The sequence below is a fragment of the Ochotona curzoniae genome, unplaced genomic scaffold, assembly GCF_017591425.1.
Source record: "Ochotona curzoniae isolate NIBS_2020 unplaced genomic scaffold, NIBS_Ocur_1.0 contig_883, whole genome shotgun sequence".
Lineage (NCBI taxonomy): Eukaryota > Metazoa > Chordata > Mammalia > Lagomorpha > Ochotonidae > Ochotona > Ochotona curzoniae.
The window spans coordinates 26,248,217-26,273,711 of record NW_024466599.1 but is presented as its reverse complement, the minus strand read 5'-3'; the positions used below and the strand labels follow the sequence as shown (position 1 = coordinate 26,273,711).

The following is a 25,495-nucleotide window of genomic DNA, read 5'->3' as shown; positions in this document are numbered from 1 at the left end:
GAGGGCAGACGAGCAAAGCCGACCAGCACGCGGCTTCCCACAGAACTCACGACCGCCCGGCGCGGCCGTCACCCCCCGGCCGGGCGCGCCGGGGGAACTACAGCTCCCGGCAGGCCCCGCGCCGGCCGCGCGCCCCCGCCCCTCGCGAGCCCCCGCCCCGCACGCCCCGGCCCCCCGCCCTCCGGCCTCAGGACGGGACGGGGAGGGAGAGAGAGGAAGGGGCGCCGGCGGCGGCGGCGGGCGGGATCGTGTGAGGCGCGTGAAGGCTCGCTCCCGCCAGCTCTGGGGTCCAGACGCGGGCGGGCGCCGAGTTGCTCACGACCGGCCGTGTCCGCCTCAGTAAGTAATCGCCTCAGGGAGCAGCGGAGCACACACCGAAAAAAGTTGGTGCCGCCGCCGCTTTGTTCTCCCGGCCCGAGGGGCCGAGTCGCCGGCGGCCCTTCCCCCCACGCCCCGCACGCGGCGTCGGCGGGACCCGGACGGCGTGCGGGGCTGGGCGGTGGCCGCCGGGCTGGGCGGGAAGTTGGGGGAGCGCGCGGCGGGCTGGGGGCGGCGGGCGGCGCGACGGGGCCAAGTTCCGGCGTCCGAGCTCAGCCCAACTTGGGTTCTCGCTCGACAGGGGGGGGGGAGGGTGACCGCAACGGGCGTCCAGCCCTGGGGGTGGCGGGGAGGGACCCTCTGTCCCGGGTCTGCCAAACTGGCTCCCGACGCCCAGGCCCGCGGCGGTTCTCGCAAAGCACGGTTTGGGCTGAGCCTTTTACATTTTTCATCACTTTCGGTGGTGCCCGGTCTCAGAGGAGGCAGATTTTTTGGGGGGCGAGGTGGGAGGTGTGCGGGTGTGAGTGGAATGAGAGCCCGCACCCCTTAATGTCCCAAAGGCGTTTAGATTTATTGGCAAGTTGCAGCACTGCCCCCCCCCCGAGTTGCTGTCACCTCCCCTCCCACCCCTCCGAGGTGTCTGTGAAGATGAAACGCCGAGGATTTGCGGCTGCATTTGGAGCAATTAAAAAAATAGTAATAATAACCGCATACTGTTGGGCGTTTTCTTTGCACTCCTGCACCCCGAAGCCTGGGCCTGACCGTCTGTAAGCGCGAATGTAAATCGGGTGCCTTGCGACCTGCAGACTTGTCCCTGCGCAGATTGCTGGCTGGGACCTAACTGTCTTCTTCAGCCACACCCATCCCCACACAGGAAATAAGCCTTATCGGTGTTATCTTTGATGAGGGAGGATAAGTTCCACCCTGAACTACGACTTCGACTTCGGAGGCTGCTGCCTACAGGGCTTGTGGCCACCAGTAAATGAAAGACTTGTAAAACGTTTTCGTTTCGTATCACCGAAGATTTTATATTTGTTGCTCTGAGAATGCTTTTATTTTGTTTTTTATGTTGTAGATTTTGCGCGGTTTTGCTTTTGCTTAAGTCAGGTTTGCAAACTTTTAGTGCGGTGAGCGTGAGGGCGGGGAATACCTTTGGAAAGCTTCCCTGTCGCTGCTGTGGCTGCGGTCACTCTCACCCTGTGCAAGGACCCCTGCTCCCTCCCCGGTTAGAATCTTGAGTCAAGTGTGGAAATTCAGCCAAAAGTCAAAGACAAGTTTTAATAAAAGTAGTATTTCAAACAGGCGGCAGGAACTGTCTTGGCTGATTTTGCTTCGTGTGGTAGTAATGTTAATGTGCAGGGCCTGATCAGATGAGCTTGGAGTATTCCTGTTTGTCGAGCTACTTATGAAGTGGTTCACATTTCAGGATCAATGGGCTAAAAGAAAGTTGATGGGCCTGTATTTAAAACGAATTTTGAAAAGTGGCTCAGATAATGCTTGATCTTTTATCCAGATTTTATAAGGTTTCAGTTTCGCCAGATGACCCCTTTAACATGCACATGCATTCCTGTTAGTGGGGTTTTCACTGCACACACAAAAATCAAATAAAAGATTTTTGGATGTAAAATGTTTAAGATTATGTGAAAATCGAAGACACCTCATATAGGAAGAAAATTCGGCAGTCAGTTAAATGCGTTTTACGTTTTAAATGTGCCTGGTTCAGAACTTGATATATGAGGAAATTATTGACTAGTACAAGTTTTAATTTGATTTAGTAATCATGCCAGTGATTCAGAATTTCCTGTGCTGTTGTATTTTGAGTCCTCTTGATTATATAATTCAGACTAAACTTGTTTATGTATGTGTGTCCCTGGGGTCCTTAGGAAAAAGCGTTCTCACCTTGCGTGATTGGTTGCTTGGTTGGCTGGGGCAGTGAGAAACTGCTCACTGGCTATTAGCCAGTCCGATGGCTCAGACATTACTGATGCAAAGAAAGATGAGGACACATCAGACTCACCATAGATTCGAGGTGCTTGCCAGTCTGTAATATTATTATTGGATAAACTTTGAGTGCTGGAGCGGGGAGGATACACGGTGGGCCCTCTTAAGCTCTGTGGATAGTGAAAAGGCTGAGGCTTATGGGCCACTGTCCAGATGAGCAGCATTTTAGAGGGAAGAATTTAGCTAAATGCTGAGCTCCTAACAGGGAGAGAATACTAATGTAAGGAAATGGTCATGTGTTTGAAAATGTATGAAAATAAAAGCAGAGCTTGCTGCAAATTTTGACTTTTATAAAAGAAACAAGATTTGGGTTTTTGTGCAGTAGGCAATGCAAAAACAATATCAGGATTATTAAGCAGAGTCAGGCCTGCATCAGGGCAAACACGAATGGTTCGAAACATGTACAACCCTCGACTTTGTTTAGCATTATTAGCCCACAAAACTAAATTGAACTTTGGAAAACTTTTCACTTGTACAGGCATGATAAATAATTCTGCTTTTGGAATAGGAAAAGCATTCTTAGCTCTTCACTCTACCCTTTTGAGTACAAAAAGAACATTGGCTACACTAAATAGCAGACTTCCTTTTGAAATATTTAATAACTCGACATGTTTTTTCTTACTGGAATTCTGTCTTTGCTTCCTTGACTGCTGCTTATTCAGAAGTCCTGCGTAAGTATTTCCTTAGATGAACCCTGCCTGAGACCCCAACTGAAATTAGGTCCCATTATTACACTTGCTCATATAGATTCTCGTGGTTTGTAATTATCCAGCTACTGACTTGAATGCTTGTTTAAGGCCTGTGGGATCGGGAGAGAGCAGTGGCCACACTGTTTTGGTTACTGCCGGGTAATTGCCATCTCTTAGAGCAATCTTTAACAGTAAGTACTAAGTATTGAGTGAAAATGATGCTGTTAGATCTTTTCCTTAGGGATTTTGGTTAAGAAAGAAATCAGGTATTTGTAGTGAGGGGAAGTAAGGGGGAAAGAGGAGGAAGAGCAGAAAGTAGATCCACCAGTGATGTTTTCATGCAGTAACCCTCAGGTAGGTCCCTTACATTTAAGGGCCTTCATGTCACTTTTGTTAGAACAGAGCAGGCTGGACTCAAGATATCTTCTGATTCTATGTTTTGATTTCATTCAGTGATGGCAACAGATGAAAGAAGCCTGTTAGAATGAGATATGTGACAGGTAATTCTGAGATACTCCAAGTAAGCATATTAAAAATGTGCCAACTAGATGATATCTTTATATACAGGTTCTTTCATAGATGTTAGAAATAACCTATATTAGAAACATATCTAATTGATATGCAATTTATAAATTAATGTGTACCACTTCAGTTTTCTGATTGAAGCACAAAGAAGGAGAATTCAGCAATATACCAATGTTCACATAAATTGGAATTAATGGATTTCTCTTGGCATTTGGTGTTACTGTTTTACACCCTACCCTTTCATACCTTATAGAGCTGACAGGGATTCTATAAAAGGAAGGAGGAATGGAAATCAGGATACGTGGGCAAAAGCTACTGTGACATGTTTGGTTTCTTTGTGACATGCTGAAACTTTAAAAAAATAATTTCACACAAAAGTTTATAGTTATGAATAGTTATTCTGATAAATTAGACATTTTTATTGGACAGTTACTGATAGTTGTCTTAAATTTATAGGTATAATAAAATAAAAATTACTAGGAAGACATATATTAGAATACATTTTTAAATTTAAATTTTATTTATTTGAAAGAGCTCTCATGAAGTGGTTAACACCCCCAAATGATTGCAGTGGCCAAGACTGGGCCAGGACCAAAGTCAGGAACATAGATTTGTTTTATTTTTGTTTGTTTGTTTTTAAAGATTATTTATTTGGAAGAGTGACACAGAAAGTGAAAGAGAGAAAGAGCTCTTTCATAGCCCGGGTTACTTTCCAGATGGCTTCAGCAGTTAGGGTGCAAGCTAGGACTGTGTCTTCCCATCTCCCACGTGGGTGCAGGGATCCAAGCCCTTGGGCCATCATTCCACTGCTTTCCCAGGCACGTTAGCAGAGAGCTGGATAGGAAGTGGAGCAGCTGGGTTTTGGGCCAGCACTCACGAGGGGTGTTTCAGACAGTGGCTTTTACCTGCTGTAGCACAACTGATGCCAAGTGTCATCCCTACCCATGAATATTTTACTGTGTTGTTCAGCTGTCTTTTTTTAAAACATATGAATGATAATTGTACATATTTATGGAAAACATTGACCTTTCAGTATACTATCTGTACAGTATACAGATAGATCGTAATACATACTGATCACATCAGTAATTAACATTTCCCCCTCTTTGTCATTTCATAATTGGAGCCTTGGAGCTCATCTCTGTCTATTCAGAAACAATGTAATGGATTACTATAGTTGCCCCCACTATGCTGTGTAATACCAAGAGTGTATTCCTTTTGCCTCTGATCCAGTACACATTATCCAACTTTTATCCCCTCACCCTTATCCTCTTGTTCAGTTTTCTAAAACAACTTGAGTCAGTTATGCTATAGAACTAATGACCTCATCAGACATCGTGTCTCTTTGTTGGGTTGGTGGAGGTGGAAGAACCTGGGGCATTAAGAGTTTGGGAGGCCAGTGTGCACCTCAGCTCTATTACCAGTCAGCTGTGGAGGTGTGGGCGGCAGCAGCTTCGCCGAGACGCTGGTTCTCTTTCTGTGAAGAGCATAGCTGGGTTGACTGGCAGCGAGAACGATGCTGACGCCTTCTGTGTGTGATGGAGGCTTAGGTGTACATCACCTTTCTGAGTCACCTGTTACAGTAGCAACTGATACTAACTTTTAAGTTGTAACTTCCTCTCACAGGGACAGCTTCCCAATCAGAATTTCCGCATTTTGTTTTGCACAATTTTCTGAAACTAAATGGAGAGCTTTACACTTATCCTTGCTGACTTTAATTTTAGCTTTAGTTTCTTTCTTCTGGATTGGGGATTTTGCATGCATGTCTTTGTGACTGTATAACCTCCTAATTAATGAGAAGCAGTATAGGGCTGCTGACACAGTTCCAAGCGTGCTCCTAAAAACTTCCCACAGACATCGCATCAGTGGCCCAATTGCAGTAATATCCAGCTTGCAAGTGACGTTTGAGGATACTGCAAGACTTTATAGGAAATGTAATTGAAAGATACATTTATTTTGATGTGAAAAGTATTTGAAATTGGGGCCGTAACCAGGCACACTGAGTTCAGCCGCCACCCACAACCCGGGCATCCCATGTGAGTGCCAGTTGGCATCCTGCCTGCTCTACTTCCAATCCAGCTCTCTGCTGATGTGCCTGGGAAAGCAGTGGAGGATGGTCCTTGTACTTAGTCCCTGTCACCCAGTGGGAGATCCAGGAGGAGTTCCAGACTTGCAGCACTGGTGCCCAGCCTCGTACTGGCAGTCATTTGTAGAGTCAACAGCAGAGAGGCCATGTCTCTGTCCTGTCTGTACCAGCAGCTCCCCTAAAGATCTTTAAATCTGTGCAGTTTTTTTTTTAAATAAAAATTATTTCCCACGAGCTTCAGATGGCCCTTCATGGATGCATTTTTTATAAAAATTGACACAAAAAAATAAACACCCTTTAATTCTGTTCTCCATGAACCTTGTGAAGACACTATTCACGTTTACAAAGAGCCTGGAAAACCATCTTAACTAGTGGTTTTTATCAGAATGTGCTTTTTCTCTGCCTTTCCTAATTGTGTGATGTTGGAGAAAACTTCACATATGTACGGATTTCTTAGGACAGCCGTCCTGCCGGTAGATAGTGTAGCTCAGTGCATGTAAACAGCTGTCTCCTGATACAGCAGTCATTAATTTTTCAAAGTGTACATCAGTTGACTTTGTGGTTCTTGCGTGTTTGATCTGGGACTGACATCTAGTGATAATCATATTATTCTCTAGTTATTTTCAAACCATGTTTTTTTCATAATAGATTCTCAGATTTGGATTTATATTAAGAGTTTATATTAAGTTTTTTCCATATCTGATTTCTGAAATATACGTACTGCCTTCTCTACTTCCCGGTATTTGAAGCAATTGTACCCAACTCTAGGCCATGATTTATTTTCTCTGCATTTTTTCGTCCAAGGTTATAGAAGTCATTTTTGCTAATTGCCTTAGCAGTGTAGAATACATTGCATCTGAACCATGAAGACCAAACTATATTCGCTAAGTTGCTGTAGTTTCTTATTCATCATAGTCAGGTTTTTTTTTTTTAAATTTATTTCTTTTTATTGGAAAGGTGGATATACAGAGAGGAGGAGAGACAGAGAGGAAGATCTTCTGTCCAGTGATTCACGCCCCAAGTGGCTGCAACGGCTGGAGCTGAGCCAGTCCGAAGCCATGAGCCAGGAGCTTCTTCCAGGTCCCCCTCATGGGTGCAGGATCCCAAGGTTTTGGGCCATCCCTGACCGCTTTCCCAGGCCACAAGCAGGGAGCTGGATGGGAAGCTTTAGATTCAAAATTGTTAGAAAAAATAAGCAAAATCCAGGTGGAGCTGTTCTGTTTCTGTAACCTCTATACTTTAGCTATATCCTTTCTGAGCAGTATTTGCTCAGCTTTTGGGTCATCTTGAGAAATAGTTGGTAATTTTGAGAACAGCAGTAGGTTAAACAGTATGAGACCTGGATTCTGATTCCCACTCTGTATTTTCAGAGCCATATGGTTGCCAGTTCATTACTTGTGCTTCAGTTTGCTCAGCAGCAAAAGTGGTAGTGTTTCCACATCAAGTTTTTGAAGTGTCATGGATTGGTACAATCGCTCAATGGCTAACTCCTCCCTTGCAAGTGCTGGGATCCCATATTGGCACCGGTTCATGTCCCAACCTTTGCACTTCCCATCCAGCTCTCTGCTTCTGACCAGGGAAAACAGAGGAGGATGGTTCAAAAGCCTTGGAACCCTGCCCTGATGTTGGAGACCTGGAAGATCCTCCTGTGCCCATATGGGGTCCTGGCACATGCAGGGCAAGGACTTTAGCCGCTAGACTACCACGCCAGGCCCTATTTTTTTTTTAAGTGTCCTGAGATGTAAAGTATGTGAAACATCAATCAGGGCTCCACAATATAAGATGGGATGATGGTCGTTTCCTTGAATGTAACTATTTAAGCTTTTTGCACATTTTTTTTTCAGATTCTCATTTTTTCTTCTGAACACCCCTATTCCTATTATGCCACCTGTATGTCATAGGCATCCTAATTTAGCTCCATAAATTACTCTGAATACTCAATGCAACCACATTGGGAACTTCGTTCATTCTCAGCACTGAAATTGTTTATGGATGTGTAAGAGAATGTAGAAGGCTCCGTCTCATGGCCCATTTCACTTAGCCGTGTCGAGATTGTACCTTTTTTATATGACTTTCTGCATTGTGCTTAAAATTGATGGTCCGTGTTCACTGGACCTGGTGTTCTCTTTCTTCCTGTTTGAAATCCTTGATTTCAGAAGTGGATGAGACCATCTCTCCTATGTTCCTGTCTTCATGCCCTGACTTTCACACTCTGTTGGCTATATAACTATGTATGACATAGTGTGCCCTACTTAATTCCTTAACCTGCTGAAAGGGGATGGCCAGTAAAGCAACTCATAGTCTGGCAGAACTAGACTTTTACTGTTAACACTTGATTTATCTGTTAGGAAATTATGCATCCTTTATATAGCTAGGAAATGTGCATTTCATGTAGTCTTACTCTTTTTGGCCTTTCCCCCCCTGTTTTTGTTATAGTTTCATTGTATAATTGTGGAATAAAAATGCTAATCTTCATCAGTTTAAAATAAAATAACTTTGAAAAGTTTGATCTGTAAATTTCAGGTATAAATCTAATAACTAGACAAAAAATGACTTCCTTGGATTAATGAATTATAAACATATGACCAAATATTTACCATTTAAAAATTATGGAAATTCTTTTTAAAATTAGTGTCAAATAAATATATTGCACTAAAAAACCTTTTTAAAAATTCCTTCTAGGCTGTTTCTTAGAGCATCTGCTTGTCTCGACTGACCCAGTTGTCAAGTGAAATATGCCTGTCTTATTTGTGAAAACTTTGTGCTTCATAGGAAAGCTCACTTCCCAAAGTGAAAAGGATGTGTGAGAAGGTGATTTAAGGTATAAGTGTTCTAGAAGGCATCTCATCGAATTAATGAACTCTCAAGGATAAGTGCTCAGTAGATCAACCCAAGACATACTATTTTTGAAGCCAGGAGAATTTCATCTTGACAGTAAAACAACTTTTATTTTGTGCTGTGCTTTGAAATGAAAAGGGAGCAACAAGAATGGACTTAAACTAGGTGAAGATGTTTAGTAAACAAGCAGTGTTAGCTGTTCCAAGAAGATAACTCGGTGATGGTGCATCCTGTGCGGATCCCTGCTTGTGATCTCCAGGACTGCTGGCTGGGACTGCTGTGAAGAGCAGTGTCTTGTGTCCTCAGACTCGCAGAGACACGACTTACAGGCATGAGTGCTTTAAAAGAGGAAGTCAAGAAGCTGTCAACTAAATTCAAAAGTGCACTTGGGTTTTTTTACTGCTGTTATTTTAATAACCTCTTCATAACCAGTTAAAAAGAACTGACAAGTATTTTGAACGATTAAAGAAAGGCAGATGTCTGCAAATAATTCCCCTCCATCCGCACAGAAGTCTGTATTACCGGCACCTGTTCCTGCTGTGCTTCCAGCGCCTTCTCCGTGTTCCAGTCCCAGGACGGGGCTGTCGGCCCGCCTCTCGAATGGAAGCTTCAGTGCACCATCACTCACCAACTCCGGAGGCTCCGTGCACACGGTCTCGTTTCTGCTGCAGATCGGCCTCTCGCGGGAGAATGTTACCATCGAAGCCCAGGAGCTGTCTTTATCCGCCGTCAAGGATCTTGTGTGCTCCATTGTTTATCAAAAGGTACCATCCAAATTATTTATTTCGTAGTTTTTCTAAGTAATGCTGTTTCCACTGCTTCTCTAGAAATTGTGCAAGTAGCAAGTGAACACATAATCCATCACTAATTTATGCCCTGATTCTTAGCATTTTTTAGAAATCCCAATAGACAAGGCCTTAGCCCAAATGTTGACATTTCAGCATCCAGCTACGCAGGTTTAAATGCCACTTACCCCAGTTTTATAATACTGCCATTACTTTTGTCTCTGAAGAGCCGGAACACCAGAAGAAAGTTAAGGGGTCATCCGTTAGAGGACAGCAGTCATTGAGCTGACGTCCTCAGAAGGGTAGGATACTGTAGTGATGGAATCCCAGGTCCAGGCTGGATTCTGCTCTTAACCCTTTCCTGCCCTGCAGTTCCTAGCAGTTGTCGAGAGAGGATGTTAAGAAGCTATGTAAATTGCTGTTTAATCCAGCACCCCTCTCTGTCTTACAAGAAAATCAGTTTCAAAATTTCAAAATATTTGGGAAAATATTTCAGAACTCAGACTGGTTTTATTTGAATTCCCATCTACCCACCAGCTAACCTATGCCATTGCCATTCTTTAAGAAGCTTTAGTTAAATGCTTAAATGTCTTTGATCTTGATTCAGTGGAGGAAATAGTATGTTTTTTGTTTATCGTGAGACTGTCTACGTGGGTTATATAAATTGGTTTTATTTTATTTTTATTGGGATAAATAGATGCTTTAAATTTGTTTCAGACAAATTTGCAAGCTAAAAATCATCTAACATGTGGATTCAGGTATTCTATCTTTTTTTTTTTTTATCTCCTTACAGTTTTTTATGGTTTGTTACCTTCTGATGTGGAAGTAATGAGTGATCCTGTAATGTTAATTTGTGAGGATGACATACCTCTTGTGTTTTAGCAGCAACTTACTTATGTACACACAGCCTAAAAAAAAAAACTAGTTTTGCACTTTTGTATCTGCTTTTAGTTTCTTTATTGCACATTACAGAAGTTCCCCCCCCCCAAGTACTTTTGTAACTGAGATGTAAGCTTTTATTTAAAGGTAATATTTAGATACAATTTGTAACTTTATTGTTTCCTGTTTATATGAGACTTCAGGAATTTACAACCAAATGTTTTGGTGAATTTACTTCTTCAGTTTTCAGTTTGGGGAAATTCTTTACTTTTATAGAATGTTCTAAATGACAGAAAAATTATTTATATTTACCATATTTCATGTTGTCTTAAATTTAGTGTATATTGTCTAGTGGCTTAAGCTAGCTAACTTGACTTATTATTATGAGATTAACTCATTTACTGTCAAGTATACACAAAGGTATACTGATTTTTCAACAGAATTATTCTAGAATCAGTTTTACTTTGTTAAGATAAATGTGAAAAGTAGGTTAACAAGTGAAACTCTTGAGAAAGTGAATTAAATATTGCATAAAATAAGAAAAATTATAATACATGAAAAATTAACAAGTGTATCAAAGAATCAGATAAGGAATAGCTCAAAAAAGGATGACTTGTGTTAGCCTTTATACACATACAAAATAGTTGTTGATTATGAAAATATCCAACATAAAATAGTGACTGAATTAGAATCTACTATTTTGGCTAAAACATTCATGTGTAACATGAACATATTACACATTATTTTTGACATGTACTGGAATCCTAACAGTTCACATGTAGTGGAAAAATTGAACTGGGTATGGGTGAGCTCAGTTATGTATTTACTGTGAGCAATTTATCTTCTCTGGATCACAGTTTCCAGATAATCCAAATGGGATAATTTTTCATGTATAATTGTAGATGTGAGATTCTGGATTATTTGATCGAATATAATCATAACTGTTAGAGACAAAGATGAGAAAATGAGTCTCAAGATCTTAAGGGAACCAGTCTCTTGAGATTCTGGGATTTTATAGAAAGTCTTGTTTGATCTGAAATAGTTCTTGGAGATGGAAAAAAAAACTTTTTCAGCTTTTTCTTATTTATTTATTTATTTGAAAGAGTTAGGGAGAGGGAGAGGAAGTGAGAGACAAATCTGCCATCCACTGGTTCACTGTCCAAACTGCTGCAGTGACCAGATCTGGGTTGGTCTGATGTCAAGAGTTTCCCCTGTGACAGGCACTTGGGCAGTCCTCCAGGCAGTCCTCCACTGCTTGCCCAGGCCAGGAGCAAGGAGCTGGGTGGGAAGTGGAACCACTCCCCCTATGTGGGATGCTACTGTCACCTTACCTACTGCCCCATAACGGTGACCCCAGCATTTTTGTTTTTATCTCCTCTCTCTTCTCAGACCAGAATGCCTACTAGTCATCTATTTTCATCCAGCTCCAGGTTAACTCTTTGGACTCTGAAATAATTGCTTACATATATGGAAATTATTTTGAACCTCCGCAGCTCTGCCTTTCAAATAAATGAAGGGTTGATTCCTTAACCTGGCTATTGTGAATAGTGCTACAGTGAACATGGGTGTGTGAACTCCTCTTTAGCGTGATGATTTCGGATCTTTCATGCAAATACCCAGGAGTGAAATTGCTGCATCTTTTGGAAATTCTGTTCTGTTTTCCCATTCTGTTTTCCATAATGGCTGTAACTAATTTACATTCCCACAAAGAATATTCCATATTCTTGTCAACAGTTACTTTTAATCTTGTCAGTAATTTCAATTTGGATCTCCCTAATGCTTAATGATGCAGTTTGCATTTTTCTGCTGTTTGTAAGTCATCTTTTCAGAAATATCTGTTAAAGTCCTTGCTCATTTTTAAATGATTATCTTGATTAGAGTTGTTTGAATTCAATACATATTTTGTATCAGGTGTGAGGCCTGCAAGTATTTCCTGCTAATCCATAGGTTGCCTCTTAACTAAGTTGTTTCCTTTGTTGTGCATACAAAGGAAATGTTTTTGAGAAAGTTATGGTTCTTTATTTTCATGAAATCCAATATCTTAACTTTCTTATGTATGACAGTTTTGTGTTGTGTCTAAAATTTTTGCCAAAATGAAGATAACAAAGAATTCACTCAATGTTTTGTCTGGGAAGTTTTATAATTTCAGTTCTTACCATTGTCTCTGTGACCTGGTACCACAAACTGTGTGGCTTAAATAATAGGAGTCTTATCTTCTTGCAGTTCTGGAGCCTGGAAACTTAAGATCAAAGTTTGCAGTTATGTTTCCACAAGGGAAAATCTTTCTTGTGTCATTCTAGCTTCTGGTGGCCTCAGGTGTCCATTGGTTCTTTGCCACCTGGGTCCTTTGCTATTGCCAAGGAGTTGGCCCAGAGACCTATTCACTCTGAGCGACCATCTGTGCAGGCCTCTCGCCTGCCCTCCACAGGGTTCTATGCTGCATGACCCTGGTACTGGCATTTGCCGGGGCAGATTCCTCAGGCCCACTGACCAGTTTTGTAACAACAAACGCCTTCCAACACTGTCCCATAAAAAAAGGTGTTTTTTTAACGACAACAACAACAAAATTTGCTCCACTTCCAATCTAGCTTCCTGCTATTAGCCTGCAAGAAGCAGTGAAAGATGCTTACCCCTCCCTCCCCCAGTGCTTGGGCCATCCAGTGCTTGGAACATCCATTTGGCAATCCTGGAAGAAGCTCCTGGTGGCTGGCTTCAGCCCAGCCCAGTCTCAGCTTTGTCACCGTTTGGGAGTGAGCTAAAACTGAAAATTTTTTCTGTCTCTCCCTCTCTGTAACTCTGCCTTTCAAATAAATAAATTAATCTTAAAACAAAATAAATAAAAATTTCTAACTTTACTCTTCCAGTATATAATTTATACTCAGTTTGTGTTCTGTAGGCTGTAAAAGCCATTTATCAGTTGTAGTAAGTCTGAAAATTGATTAAGCTTTCCTTCATTACTAAACTTGTCCTTTGTGAATCAAGATAATTTTTAATCTCATTTACCAATACATTTCTTTTTCTTGCATTCTATTAAAAAGTGGTTAGAGTCCTTTCTTTTCAGATGCAGTGCTGATAGTGTGGGTTTCACCTGTAAGCATTATTTCAGCTTTATATCACTCACCTTGACTCATGCTTTTATGAAAAATGATTTCTTCTTTAGTCCTTGAATCACTTCATTTAGTGCGAAAATATTTGGAGATTTTTCATGCTCTTATGTTGTTGATTTTATTTTTATTCAACTACTTTGAGAATATCCGTTGTATAACTTCAATCTGTATGATTTATAGTTATTTAACAGTATAATGTTCTATACCACATTTTGAATTTTACATGTGTACCTTTTCAACATGTGTCTTTGATTTTTTCTTAAAGATTTGTTTATTTTTATTGGAAAGTCAGATTTACACAAAGAAGGAGAGACAGAGGGCCCGACTTGGTGGCCTCGCTGCTAAAGTTCATGCCTTGTATGTGTTGGGATCCCTAAGTGGATACAATGGCTGTTTTGGGGTCTCTCCCATGGGTGCAGGGTCCGAAGGACTTGGACCATCCTCTGCTGCTTTCCCAGGCCATCAGCAGGGAGCTGGATGGGAAGTGGAACAGCTGGGATACAAACCAGCACCAGTATGGGATTCCCAGCGCATGCAAGATGAGGATTTAGCCACTAGGCTACCATGCCATGTTCTGGGCAGTTTATTCTAATAAATAGTTTGGTTCACATTGTTTTCAGTTTTCTAACAGTTTGAAAGCCGTACAAACTCAGTAACACACTGTATTTCAAGTTTTTAAGTTTGATCTTTGCCTGGGCTACTATAGTATGGTGTGGTACGCTGTCATGCTGGGCAGTAGCAGTGAGCCACAGTTTACATTCAGCCATGCAGTCACCAGGGTAAACAGCTGGTCCTCCACAGTGTCCTCTGTTGGTGTGGTAAGGTATTTGCTGGGTTTTCTGCTAAATACATTTTCAGATAACCATATTTTCAATCTATGGTGGGCTTATTGGTATATAACTTCAGTTTACACTGAATCTATTGTCTTGCTATTTACTTGTATTTCCCCCTTTGGTTCTTGGATCCTTTTTGTCATTTTCTACCTTTTGAAATTATATAGTATGTTCTATGATTTTATCTGGTTTATCTTAAATGCTAGAATTTTCTTTCAGCAGTTACTTTAGTGCAGGGATCAGCAATCCCTACATCTGTAAGCTAAGTTTGACCCATCATTTACTTTACATAGAGCTGTTGGAATACTTAAGAAAAAATAGCTTAATTATAAAAAATGTTTCACTGTTTTGCCATATTGTAAAGAATCATGATTCTTTAATGTTTATAAACTATATGCATGTGGTTGCAAGGCTGTGTGTAATGTAATGGTGACTTGATTGGTAATTGTGCTTTTCAACCATTGTTAGGTCAGAGAATAGTCTGTGAATTTAGATCATCACAGGCCAAACACAGTAGATGGGTCTCTGGGAGGAGTCTGCTTAGGAATCCTCCTAAAATTCTAACGAGAAGCCAGAAATTATAACCTCTCATCTCATGGAATTGATTGGCCTTTTCAAAATCAAGTAACTGATTTTTTCCCAAATATTTAAATTGTATATTTTGGTGTATTATCTTCTCGTATTCATTTAAAAATAATATTTTAATTTAAAAAATTCAGTGAAGTCTTTATTTGATCATAGGTTAATGTGATAATTGAAAATTCTGGATTACATAAATAAATGCTAGTGGTTTTTGTTTGGCAGTTTGCAGAGAGCGCCTACCTAGGTGCCATTATCTGTATGTCTTTGAATAGTTGAACAAATATTTATAGTATTCTAATTTTTTTGTTGTTGTTCGATCGCAGTGCTTGGTACTGTGAAGGCTCCCGTGGTGAAAGATTCTGTACTTTAATGATGTGTACTGAGTGAATGTGATATTACCGTAGAAAAGGGTACCTTATGCCATTAAATAAGGACAAAAAATGATAAAAATGATTGACAAAACAGAAACTACTAGCTTGTTAGTATCAATAGATATGTAAAAAATTATTTTAAATGCTAGTTTTTGCTTTGCTTTTGCTATCACGTCTATATTTCACCTAGAGAAATAAACCTCAGCTTCTGGTACCTTTCTGGCACTTCCTTCCCACTTGTAACATGAGTCAAGCAAGATTGTCTTTGATACATTGCAGAAGAACCCAGACTGTGTGCCTGCTTTTTGATCCCTTTTGATGGTTCTTATGATTCTGCCTTCTAGTTTGGCTCCAGATCTTACGTGAGCTAGAACTAGTAATTCAGGGATCTGTCCTTCTCACTCCCTTTGTAGTTAACTAGAAAAACATTTTTTAGGCAGACATTTACTAGAAGTGTAATTGCTTAAGTATTTTCACTAACAAAGTATGTTGATAATTCCTACTGACACATTTCTGGTCCAGAGACCTAACCTGAGTTTCCAGTGGGTCCCATTCTGTCTCCTACTGGGCCTTCAGCCTACTGCTCTCTGGTGCCACATCCTTTGCTTAGCCAGCCAGCAAATCATCGTCTGTGCAGGAGCTACTATCTTGTCCGCCCCATCTTTTTTTTTTTTTTTTTTTTTTGTATTTCGAAAACTTAAATTTTTTTTTAATATTATTTCTTTTTGTTATTATTTTATAATACACTTCCATACATCCTGTGATTTCCTTTATTCCCTTCTCAATTCCCTCTCCCATCACTGAATTCCCCTATGTCATTACTATAATATAGTTCTTCATACACAGTCGTATATCCATCATTGCGGGCATGGACAATGGCAGAGGGTATATTATCCTATTGCCAAGATATAGTAAACAGTTTCATTGGGAGTCCATCTTTAGTCTGGAAGTAGAGATGCATACTGCATTGTATCCTCATATCTGGATATGATAGTCTCCATTTCACAGGTACTATACATCCTCTTAAATGAAAAGTCACAATATAAAATCAATGACAGGAAGAAAAATAGAAATTTATAATGCCATGAAATTAAATAACATGCTACTAGATATGACAATCTCCATTGCACTCAATTACACAGCTACTATACATCCCCTTAAATGAAAAGCCACAAAACATAATCAACAACTGGAAGAAAAAAAAAGAAATTAACACCACCATGAAGATAAATAACATGCTACTGAATGACTAATGTGTAGCTGAAGAAGTGAAAAACAAAGTCGAGAACCTTCTTGAAGAAAATGATGCTACTGTATCATCTATGAGTCATTGAAGAGTTTAATAAGAAAGTGTTTTGAAGAGTTGAAACTAACAAAAAAATCAAAATCCATGAGCTATAATTTCCGCTGATCTTTGTTGGTGACAAGTGTTTCCTGTAAGCAACAAATAGATGTTTTTATTTAAATCCAGTCTATTAATCTATGACATTTTATTGATGAGTTTAAGCCATTTACATTCAGGGTTAATATGAATGGGTGGTAATTTGGGCCTGTCATTTTAGCAGTGGGTTGTTCATTGATTTAGTCTCCTGTTATTTTACTGGGATGTTCTTCCCATTTGCCTTTGGTATTGGTAGATGCTATTCCTTTTCTCTGTTGAGAGAACATCTTTAAGTATCATTTGTAGGGCAGGTTTGGAAGAGGCATATTCTTTCAACTTTTCTTTATTCTGGAAGAATTTTATTTCATTTTCCAAGACAAAGGAAAGTTTTGCTGGGTACGTTATCCTGAGCTGACAGTTTTTTTCTTTTAGAATCTGGAATATGTGACTCGATTCTCTTCTGGCCTATAGAGCTTCCTATGAGAGGTCTCCTGTAAGTTTAATTGGCATTCCTTTATATGTCAATTGATTTTTTTCATGTGCACATTTAAGGATCTTTTTCTTATGTTTGATTGAAGAGAGTTTGGTTATCATGTGTCTTGGTGAAGACTGCTTTTAGTCAACCCAATTCTTTCTCTAGATTAGATTCTCTAGATTAGAGAAATTTTCCCTTATTTCATTAAATACATTTTTTAAACCCTGCTTCTCTTTCTGTACCAGCTGGAACTCCCATAACTCTTATCTTTGGGCTTTTAATAGTGTCTTTCAATTCTTGAATACTTTTTTTGGCCTGACCCAGCTCTGCTTCCACCTTTTTGTTTGTTTCCTCCTGGTAACAGGAAACATCTTCCAATTCTGAGATTCTTTGTTCTGCTTGCTTCATTCTATTTTGGAGACTCTCTGCTGTACTTTAAATTTGCTCCACTATATTCATTTCTGATGTATCAGCTTTAATTTGATTCATTTCCAGTGTGATATCTTCCTTGAATTCCTTGAATCCCTGCTTTACGTGCTTCTTGTTGTTGATAAGTTTTGTAACAAGTGTTTTGAATTCTGTGTCCCCCATTTTCTCGATGTCTTCCTCAGTGAACTCTGAGGTTGGCAAAGGGTTTTGTTCCTTTGCAGGGGAGTCTTCACTAATATTCCTTGTGCCTCTGTCTCTTCTTTTGCTCTTAGTCATTTTGCTTCTGGTTATCAGATTCTTCTTGGGGTATGTTTTTTAAGCTGTGGCACCCATTGGTCTACAGTTCAATTTTACTTATTGCAGTTGGCACATGGCTCTGTTTGCAGTCAGTTATGCCACTCTTTCCCACGACTTCCAGGTCTGGGATCTTATGTTAGATTTCCACTGTGGTCTCCACAACCCCAGCTCCTGGCTCACCAGATTCCACCTCCTGTGATCCCATGCTGAGGTTGTACCGTTGTCTCTACAACCTTTCTCTCAGTTCTGGTTGGAGCAGGTCCCAAGATTAGGGAGACACTGGATGTCCTATATAGGTTTGTTGTTGGTAGTGTTGATCTTGCCGGAAGCTGTTGGCCATTTGGTCTGGATGTTATATGGACCTATTTTGACCCATACAATGCCATGGTTGGTATTATTTTCCTGTTGGGCCAGTGCAAAAACCAGAGAATTCATGGAGCTCAGCACATGTGCAGTTCACTGTTGTCCCTATAATCTTAAATTGTTTGCCACACTGTAAGAAATGATGTCTGACATGCCATTACTAGAGTTCTTGATCTACTGGCCGTCAGGTCTGAGGGCTACCAGTACCTGTCTTGGGTGGATCCTGTAGGATGCCACGTTGTTGCAGTTCGCTGAGCCAGAAATGAGTTCACTCCCAGCTCAGTGCATACACAGTCCTGCCCCATAGCCCTTACCTCCTTAAAATGGCACCTATTATGGCTCTAGGAGGTGGACTGGGCTATGCAATTTACCCTGTTCCTGCACTGCCTGTCTGGGACCTGCCACCCTGTCTGTGCTCCTGGTCAAATCAAACAGATCAGCAGGACGAGCAGTTCTTTGTCTGCGTTCACCTCTGGGGTTCACCTCTGGGTTTCGCACCTGGTTGCTGGTGGAGTTTTGGCTGCCTGTGGAGTTCAGATAGCCGTTTGCTGAATGCCGCTGGGGTATCAGTCATTGCAACACCACATCGTTATGTCTGCTGCTTTCCTGTGTCTGTCAGTCTCCGGGTGCCCCTCTGCTGTGTTCTTTCCTCTTCTGTTTCCTGGAATGTGCTCTATCTGCTTCACACTGGCTAATATTTCTCCGTCTGTTTAAACATGTCCTTACCCTATTCCACCATCTTGATTCTCCCCCCACCCCATTGTATTTTAACATTCATCAAATTAATTGTAATTGTCTTTAACTGTTAGCTCTTTGAGGCCAGATAGGCCACAGTGGGTACTCATTTACTACCTCTTGGTTGAAAAAAGAAGAAATTCATATGAAGCAGTATAATATTGTAAATTAAAAGTGTGGGTTGGGCCCAGTGCGGTAGCCTGGTGGCTAAAGTTCTTACATTGCACACACTGGGATCCCATATGGGTTGCAGTTTGTGCCCTAGTGGCGCCAGTTCCCATCCAGCTCTCTGCTTGTGGCTTAGGAAAGCAGTCAAGGACAGCCCAAAACCTTGGGCCCTGCACCCACATGGGAGACCCAGAAGAGGCTCCTGGCTCCTGGCTCCTGGCTCCTGTCTTCAGATTGTTACAGCTCCAGCCGTTGTGGCCTCGTGGGGAGACCTCACGGCCAGCAGATCAAGAAGTCTAGTAGTGAGTGGCACATCAAGTGCCATTTCTTACAGCGTGGCAAAACTTTTTCCCAAATTATTTTCCTATTAATGGTTTATTTGGGACTCCTTTTCCTCTGAAAGTGTTACTCTAGAATGTGTCTGAGATAAAAAAAAGCAGTAAAAAGCATACTTATAAAATCTGAAAATTAGAGAAAGGGGGAAAGAAATAAGCTCTGGAAATTGCAGTTACACTCAGCTTTTTAAAAGATTTATTTTCTTTTAAAGATGTATTTTTATTGAAAAGCAGATATACAGAGAGGAGAAAAGGCAGAGAGATCTGTCTGTTGATTCACTCCCCAAGTGGATGCAACACCTGGTGCCAAGCCAATCTGTAACCAGGAGCCAGGAACTTCTTCTGGGTGTTCCATGCCAGTGCAGGGTCCCAAGGCTTTGGGCTGTCCTCCGCTGCTTTCCCAGGCCACAGGCAGGGAGCTGGATGGGAAGTGGAGCTGCCGGGATTAGAACTGGTGCCCATGTGGGATCCCACTGTGTGCAGTGAGAGGACTTTAACCATTAGGCTACTGTGCCGGGCCCAAAAATAAATTTATTTTTATTGGAAAGTCAGATTTTTGGAGAGGAGAGACAGAAAGATCTTTTATCTGATTGTTCACTCCTCAAATGGCAGCTATGGCCAGAGCTGAGTCAAGCTGAAGCCAGAAGCTTCTTTCAGGTCTCTTACATGGGTGCAGGATGCCAAGGCTTTGGGCCATCCTCGACTGTTTTCCCAGGCTGTAAGCAGGGAGCAGGATGGGAAGTGGAGCAACCGGGATGTCAACCAGCGGCCATATAGAATCCCAGAGCATGCAAGGCTAAGAGTTAGCCATGAGCCATCACGCCGGGCTCTTACACACAAATATTAACAGAATAGATGCCAAATGAGGCATGACAAATTAAAAGACATCATTCCCCTCAAAAAATTGATTTCAGAAAAAATGTTTTGCAGTTGAGGTGGTATTAATATTGTAATTCACTTATTACTTGACACTGAGATAAATTTTATAGGAATTAAAAATTAGATATTATGACAACACAAGCTTAGGATATGTTCTTATGACACAAGCTCAATCTTGAACAGTGGGATAGATCAATTTCAGATCAATGAAAGTGAACACTGCGGGAAAGAATGGTTTATAGATTTTATTTCTCAAAATTATATGCTTATCAAAAATAGAAAAAATTAGGGATCTATTATAGCAAGTATTATCTGAAATTAATGTGTTCTATAAAGAGCTTATGTATTAAACCACTGCACTCCTAGTATATATTTGGTTAAATGATAAAAAAGTGTATTACATACACTAGTAAGTAATTATAGGGGAAATGTTCAAAATATTAGTTTTATAGTAAGTACAAACTAGATATCATGCATTCAGTTCAGGAAAATAAGACTAGTATTCTCAGTATAAGAGAAAGTATGATAAAAATCCTATGGAAACAAAAATGAATGACTCGTCTTTTCAGTTAAAAACTGAATCACAGTCTAACAAATATAACATAAAACATATTAAATTTGTTTTCCGAAGTAAACTTTTTTTTGAACCAACAGATCAGCTTCAAGCTGGGCTTTGCTTAAAAGACTGACCAATAGTGGTCAGTCAGTTTTGAATTTCATCCAGTTCCATGACACATCTCCAGGGGTGGAGCGGGGTGGAGTTTCTTTTATTGTTCTTTGCATTAGCCAAAACTCAGCCTTCTATTTTCTAAGCTTTGAAGGTTTTCCAACATTGGGATTTTTGCTGCTTTATCTTTATGTATATCCTTGAAAGTACCTTACTCGTTAAACTTTTTGTGGGGAATGCATTTTGCCTGCTATTCCTACTGAAAACTTGGTACTGCAGGCAATCTGTTGGTAACTACTTTCACTGATAAAATGATTTATGTTTGTCAGAACTGCAAAGAGAAAATCAATAAGCAGGTAAGTAGCAATATTTTCCTTCCTGGGTGGGGTACCTTAGTTGTACCTAGTTTGTGCCCACTAGTTTGGAGTGCTAGAAACTTAGTGGAGCTGTTTCTTCCTGGATTGTGAAAATGGCCACATTCTCCTAGAATGCTCGGAATTCTTCAAAGTTACTGCCAAAGCATATCAATGAGCTCTTTCCCATTCCACATGAGAATGTGGGTTACAGCTTGTACTGTTGTATTAGCAAACAGTACAGTGTTTCTGTCCAATTTTAGTGCGTTATATCAAATTAAGCATGATTCTGACCCAGAGAGATTTTTAGCGCCTTAAGGAGGAGTCACTGGATAATGTCTGGAGATAGGCCCAGGATGCCAAGATGCTGCCTGATCTTGGCATGTTTTAAGAGGCAAACTTCTTTAGTACAATGGTAGGATCTCAGAAAGTTAGAGAATGTTAAGTATCTCCTAGATTAAAATCTTCTAAATGTGACTTGTAGCATTTTTATTTAAGAAGAGTACACAGTTTCCACAGTTTGGATGTAGTTACTATAGTATACATTTCTAACATATACATACTTACTAGATTCTTGGAAAGCAAAAACAACACAAACAAAATCTCTCCCTTTTGGAAGTTTGTAAACTGAAGGGAGTGTGTATTTCCTGATTTCAGACACACGCAAACACAGAGAGAAATAGTGGGACTGGCACAAAGAAGAACCAGAAAGGCACGCCATGTGAGTGTGAGCAGCAGGAAGTGCTGATCTGGTTGGACCTGGGAGGCCTCTTCCAACAGAGTTAGATTGTACAGAGAGTGGGTCCAAAGCATGGCCACCCAGCAGTGATGGTTCATGCATGGATTCCCACCCTTGAAATCACATTGGTTTTGTTATTGTTGCATGTTTGCGGGGAATAGTATTACCCACAGTAGTTTTGGTATCCAGGAGAAATACTGAGATTATAGAAGATTATAGAATTTTACTACATCATTTTCTTGGGACCTTTTTTTTTTTAATGATAACCCTTTCCAATTTGAATTTTTGATCATTGATTTATTGGTTTTCTCATCCTTAAAGATAAGATCATAATATATACAAACCTTCATGAAAAATTATGGTGGTCAAATATAAAGCTTTAATATGTATCTCACAGATAATTCATGCTCAAAATAATAATACTTATAATTCTAAAGTCTCTAAATCTGGAAGGATAATTTATCTGGCATAGAGTTCTAAAATTTTTGCCATATATCAAAATATGTATAATAGCCTGAGCCTGCTAGTGCCCTTATGTTGGTTTGTTTCTGCTTTCTGATTTTATTTTTTGACATGACAAACTGTTAAAAAAGTAGATTAAATGTTTATTTTATTGAATGACTGAGATTACTAGTGTTAGGAATTTCTGTATACAAGACATTCTTTGTGAAGCCTTCTGTAGAATTTCTGATGTGTGTTGATGGTATCGGTGAATGTGAACTTCCCGCCTTCTTTCATACTGCCAAGAGGCTTAGAAGATACCACTAAAATCTGCTGCTACTGAATAATGAGTGAACACAGTAGCTGTAATGGGACTGAAAAGGAAATTGGTAGATAACATTTCATTTTAAGTTGTAATTATACTTACTGAAATTGAAATTATTCTGGCCAAAGCTGATTGCTCTGACTTAAAACATTTGATTTGGCTTTTGACTATTTACATGAAACTAGATCTGAAGGGGCTTTGCTTATACTCTTAATTTGGGAGTGATTTTGGTCTATTCTTTAACTGCAAATACATTGTCTTCGTATTGGATATAATGTCAGATTCTGTCAAAGCGAAAACCCAGCTGTATCTTTTGTTCTTTAGAAATGAGCTTTCGCTCTTTGTTCTCTCTCCCCCCTTCCCTCCAACACGGCTGTGTCGCAGTAGCTTGCTGATATCTACTCTGTGGTCCTCTGGGTTTTTTTGTAGACCAAACAGTGTCAGACAGTCATTGCTCATCTGGAGAGTCAAACTGGAAGAATCCTTTTTAAAATTCTGCTGGATTAAAAGATTAACACCTTGGCTAGAATAGAAGGTCCTAGAATATTTGAATTACGGGACAATCAGAACTAAAAACAAGAGAAAAAAATGAATAAAAGTTGTTCTGGTTTGTGTTTAAAAGGTGTTCAGTGAAGCAACTCTTTTCGTATAAGGGATTTTAAACAAAATTGAAAAGCATATTTGTTTTCATGCAAAAAAAAATTGAAATCAATGCATTAGCTTTTTCATAAACTGTTTCCATGAACTTACTTGAAAACCTTTCAGATTTGGGCCCGGCACGATGGCGCAAGTGGTTAAGGTCCTCGCCTTGCACTCCTGGGATCCCATATGGGCACCGGTTCTAGTCCCGGCAGCCCCTCTTCCCATCCAGCTCCCTTCCTGTGGCCTGGGAAAGCAGTCGAGGACGGCCCAGAGCTTTGGGACCCTGTACCCGTGTGGGAGAGCCGTTGCGCTCACTTGGGGAGTGAATCATTGGACTGAAGATCTTCCTCTCTGTCTCTCATCTCTGTATATCTGCCTTTCCAATAAAAATAAAATAAATCCTTTAAAAAAAATAAGAAAACCTTTCAGATAGTCTTATCTAGAAAATTTTGAGTTAGAAACAAATGATGAAAGTTAATGAATTCAAATCTTTGTTGAGTAATTTTTTTTAAAAAAGATATATTTATTTTAATAGGAAAGACAGATGAACTGAGAGGAGGAGAGACACAAAGGTCTTCTACGGTTGGTTCACCCCAAGTGGCTGTGATGGCCACTAGAGCTGAACTGATCTAGAACCATCTCCTATGTGGGAGCAAAGTCCCAAGGCTTTGGGCCATCTTCTTCTACTTTCCCAGGCCACAAGCAGGGAGCTGGATGGGAAGTGGAGCTGGAACATGACCCAGTGCGCATAATGGGATACTGGCACATGCAAAGTGAGGATTTAGCCACTGCAGTTTATTCAGACTCAAGTCTATATAGAGACAGCCATTGGCCTGGCACAGTAGCCTCGTGGCCTAAGTGCTCACCTCTTATGCACCAGGATCCCAGTTCATATCCCGGCTGCCCCACTTACCTTCCAGCTCCATGCTTGTGACTTGGTAAAGCAGTAGCGGATGGTCCAAAGCTTTGGGATCCTGTACTCTTGTGGAAGATCAGGAAGAGGCTTGAGGCCCCTGGCTTTAGGTGGGCTCAGCTCTTGCCGTTGCAGCATTTGTTTAGTGACTCATCAGATGGAAACTCTCTCTGTCTCTCCTTTTCTCTCGCTCAGTTTTCCTTTGCAATAGAGATAAACACATCTTTTTTTTTTTTTTAAGAGACAGCCATTGAGATTCTACAATTAAATACTTTCCAAAAATTGATGCTTAATTAATGCTAGATTTGTTTCTAGGATATTCATTAGTGCAAAATCATCTGCTTAATATTCAACAAATTATTTAGTAAGTACTTGTTAACCAAGTTTTGGGTGCTTGGGTATTCAGGCAAGAATGTAAAAATAATATCCCTACTCATATGGAATTTACTTACCATGAAGCAATTTATGCTTTAAAAGATTTATTCTGGGTGCCCGGCGTGAAAGCTTAGTGGCTAAATCCTTGCTTTGCATTGGCTGGGATCCCATATGGGTGCTGATTTGTATCCCGGCTGCTTAACTTCCCATCCGGCTCCCTGCTTGTGGCCTGGGAAAGCAGTAGAGGGTGGCCCAAAACCTTGATACCCTGCTGTCACATGGGAGACCTGAAAGAAGCTCCTGGTTCCAGATCAGCTCAGCTCTGGTGGGTGAACCTGTACCCAAGTAGGAGACCTAGAGGAGGCCCCTGGCTCCTGGCTTTGGATTAGCTCAGCTCCAGTCATTGCAGCCACTTGGGGAGTGAACCTGCAGAAGGAAGATCTATCTCTCTGTATCTCCTTGGCTTTGTATAGCTGCCTTTCCAATAGTCAAAATTTTACTGTGGATATAATTATATGATTTAAAATTCACTTTAGTAGCTCACATTATCAAAGTAAGGGCATATGAAACACATGTGGTACTTGGCGGAAGAACTGGGACTGAGGGTGGGCTGGGCTGAGCCAAGCTGCAGGTCCTGCTGGTGAATGCTGAAACTGGGAGTGGGCCATCTCAGATTGGGACACAGCCCCTGCCTGCAAGTGCAAGACCTAAGGGCTGGGAGCAAGCCTGATAGGGGAACTTTCTGGATTCCTATGCCGGGTGAAGGCTTCCACTGGTGAGTGTATGAGCTGGGACTGGGGGCGGCCCATTCTGGACAGGGCTGCAGTACCTGTCAATCATCATGGACTGTTAACACCCTCTGGTGCGAGAGACAGCCAGCCAGACTAGGCTGCTGCACAGTGCTGGCAAGTGCCAGGACTGGGTATAAGTCATGTCAGGCTGGACTGTAGTACCCCCTGAAAGG

The 25,495-nt window shown here is 40.8% G+C and overlaps 1 protein-coding gene across 1 annotated transcript in view; it reads left to right on the top strand.

Moving 5' to 3' along the window:
• Positions 1-221: 221 nt before the first annotated feature.
• Positions 222-25,495, top strand: part of PRKD3 (protein kinase D3) — a 71,346-nt gene continuing 46,072 nt past the window's right edge. Inside the window, exons 1-2 of the mRNA XM_040993090.1 lie at positions 222-339; positions 8,302-9,221. Coding sequence (XP_040849024.1) covers positions 8,934-9,221 — 288 coding nt within the window. The 5' untranslated portion in view covers positions 222-339; positions 8,302-8,933. The remainder of the gene's footprint in view (positions 340-8,301; positions 9,222-25,495) is intronic.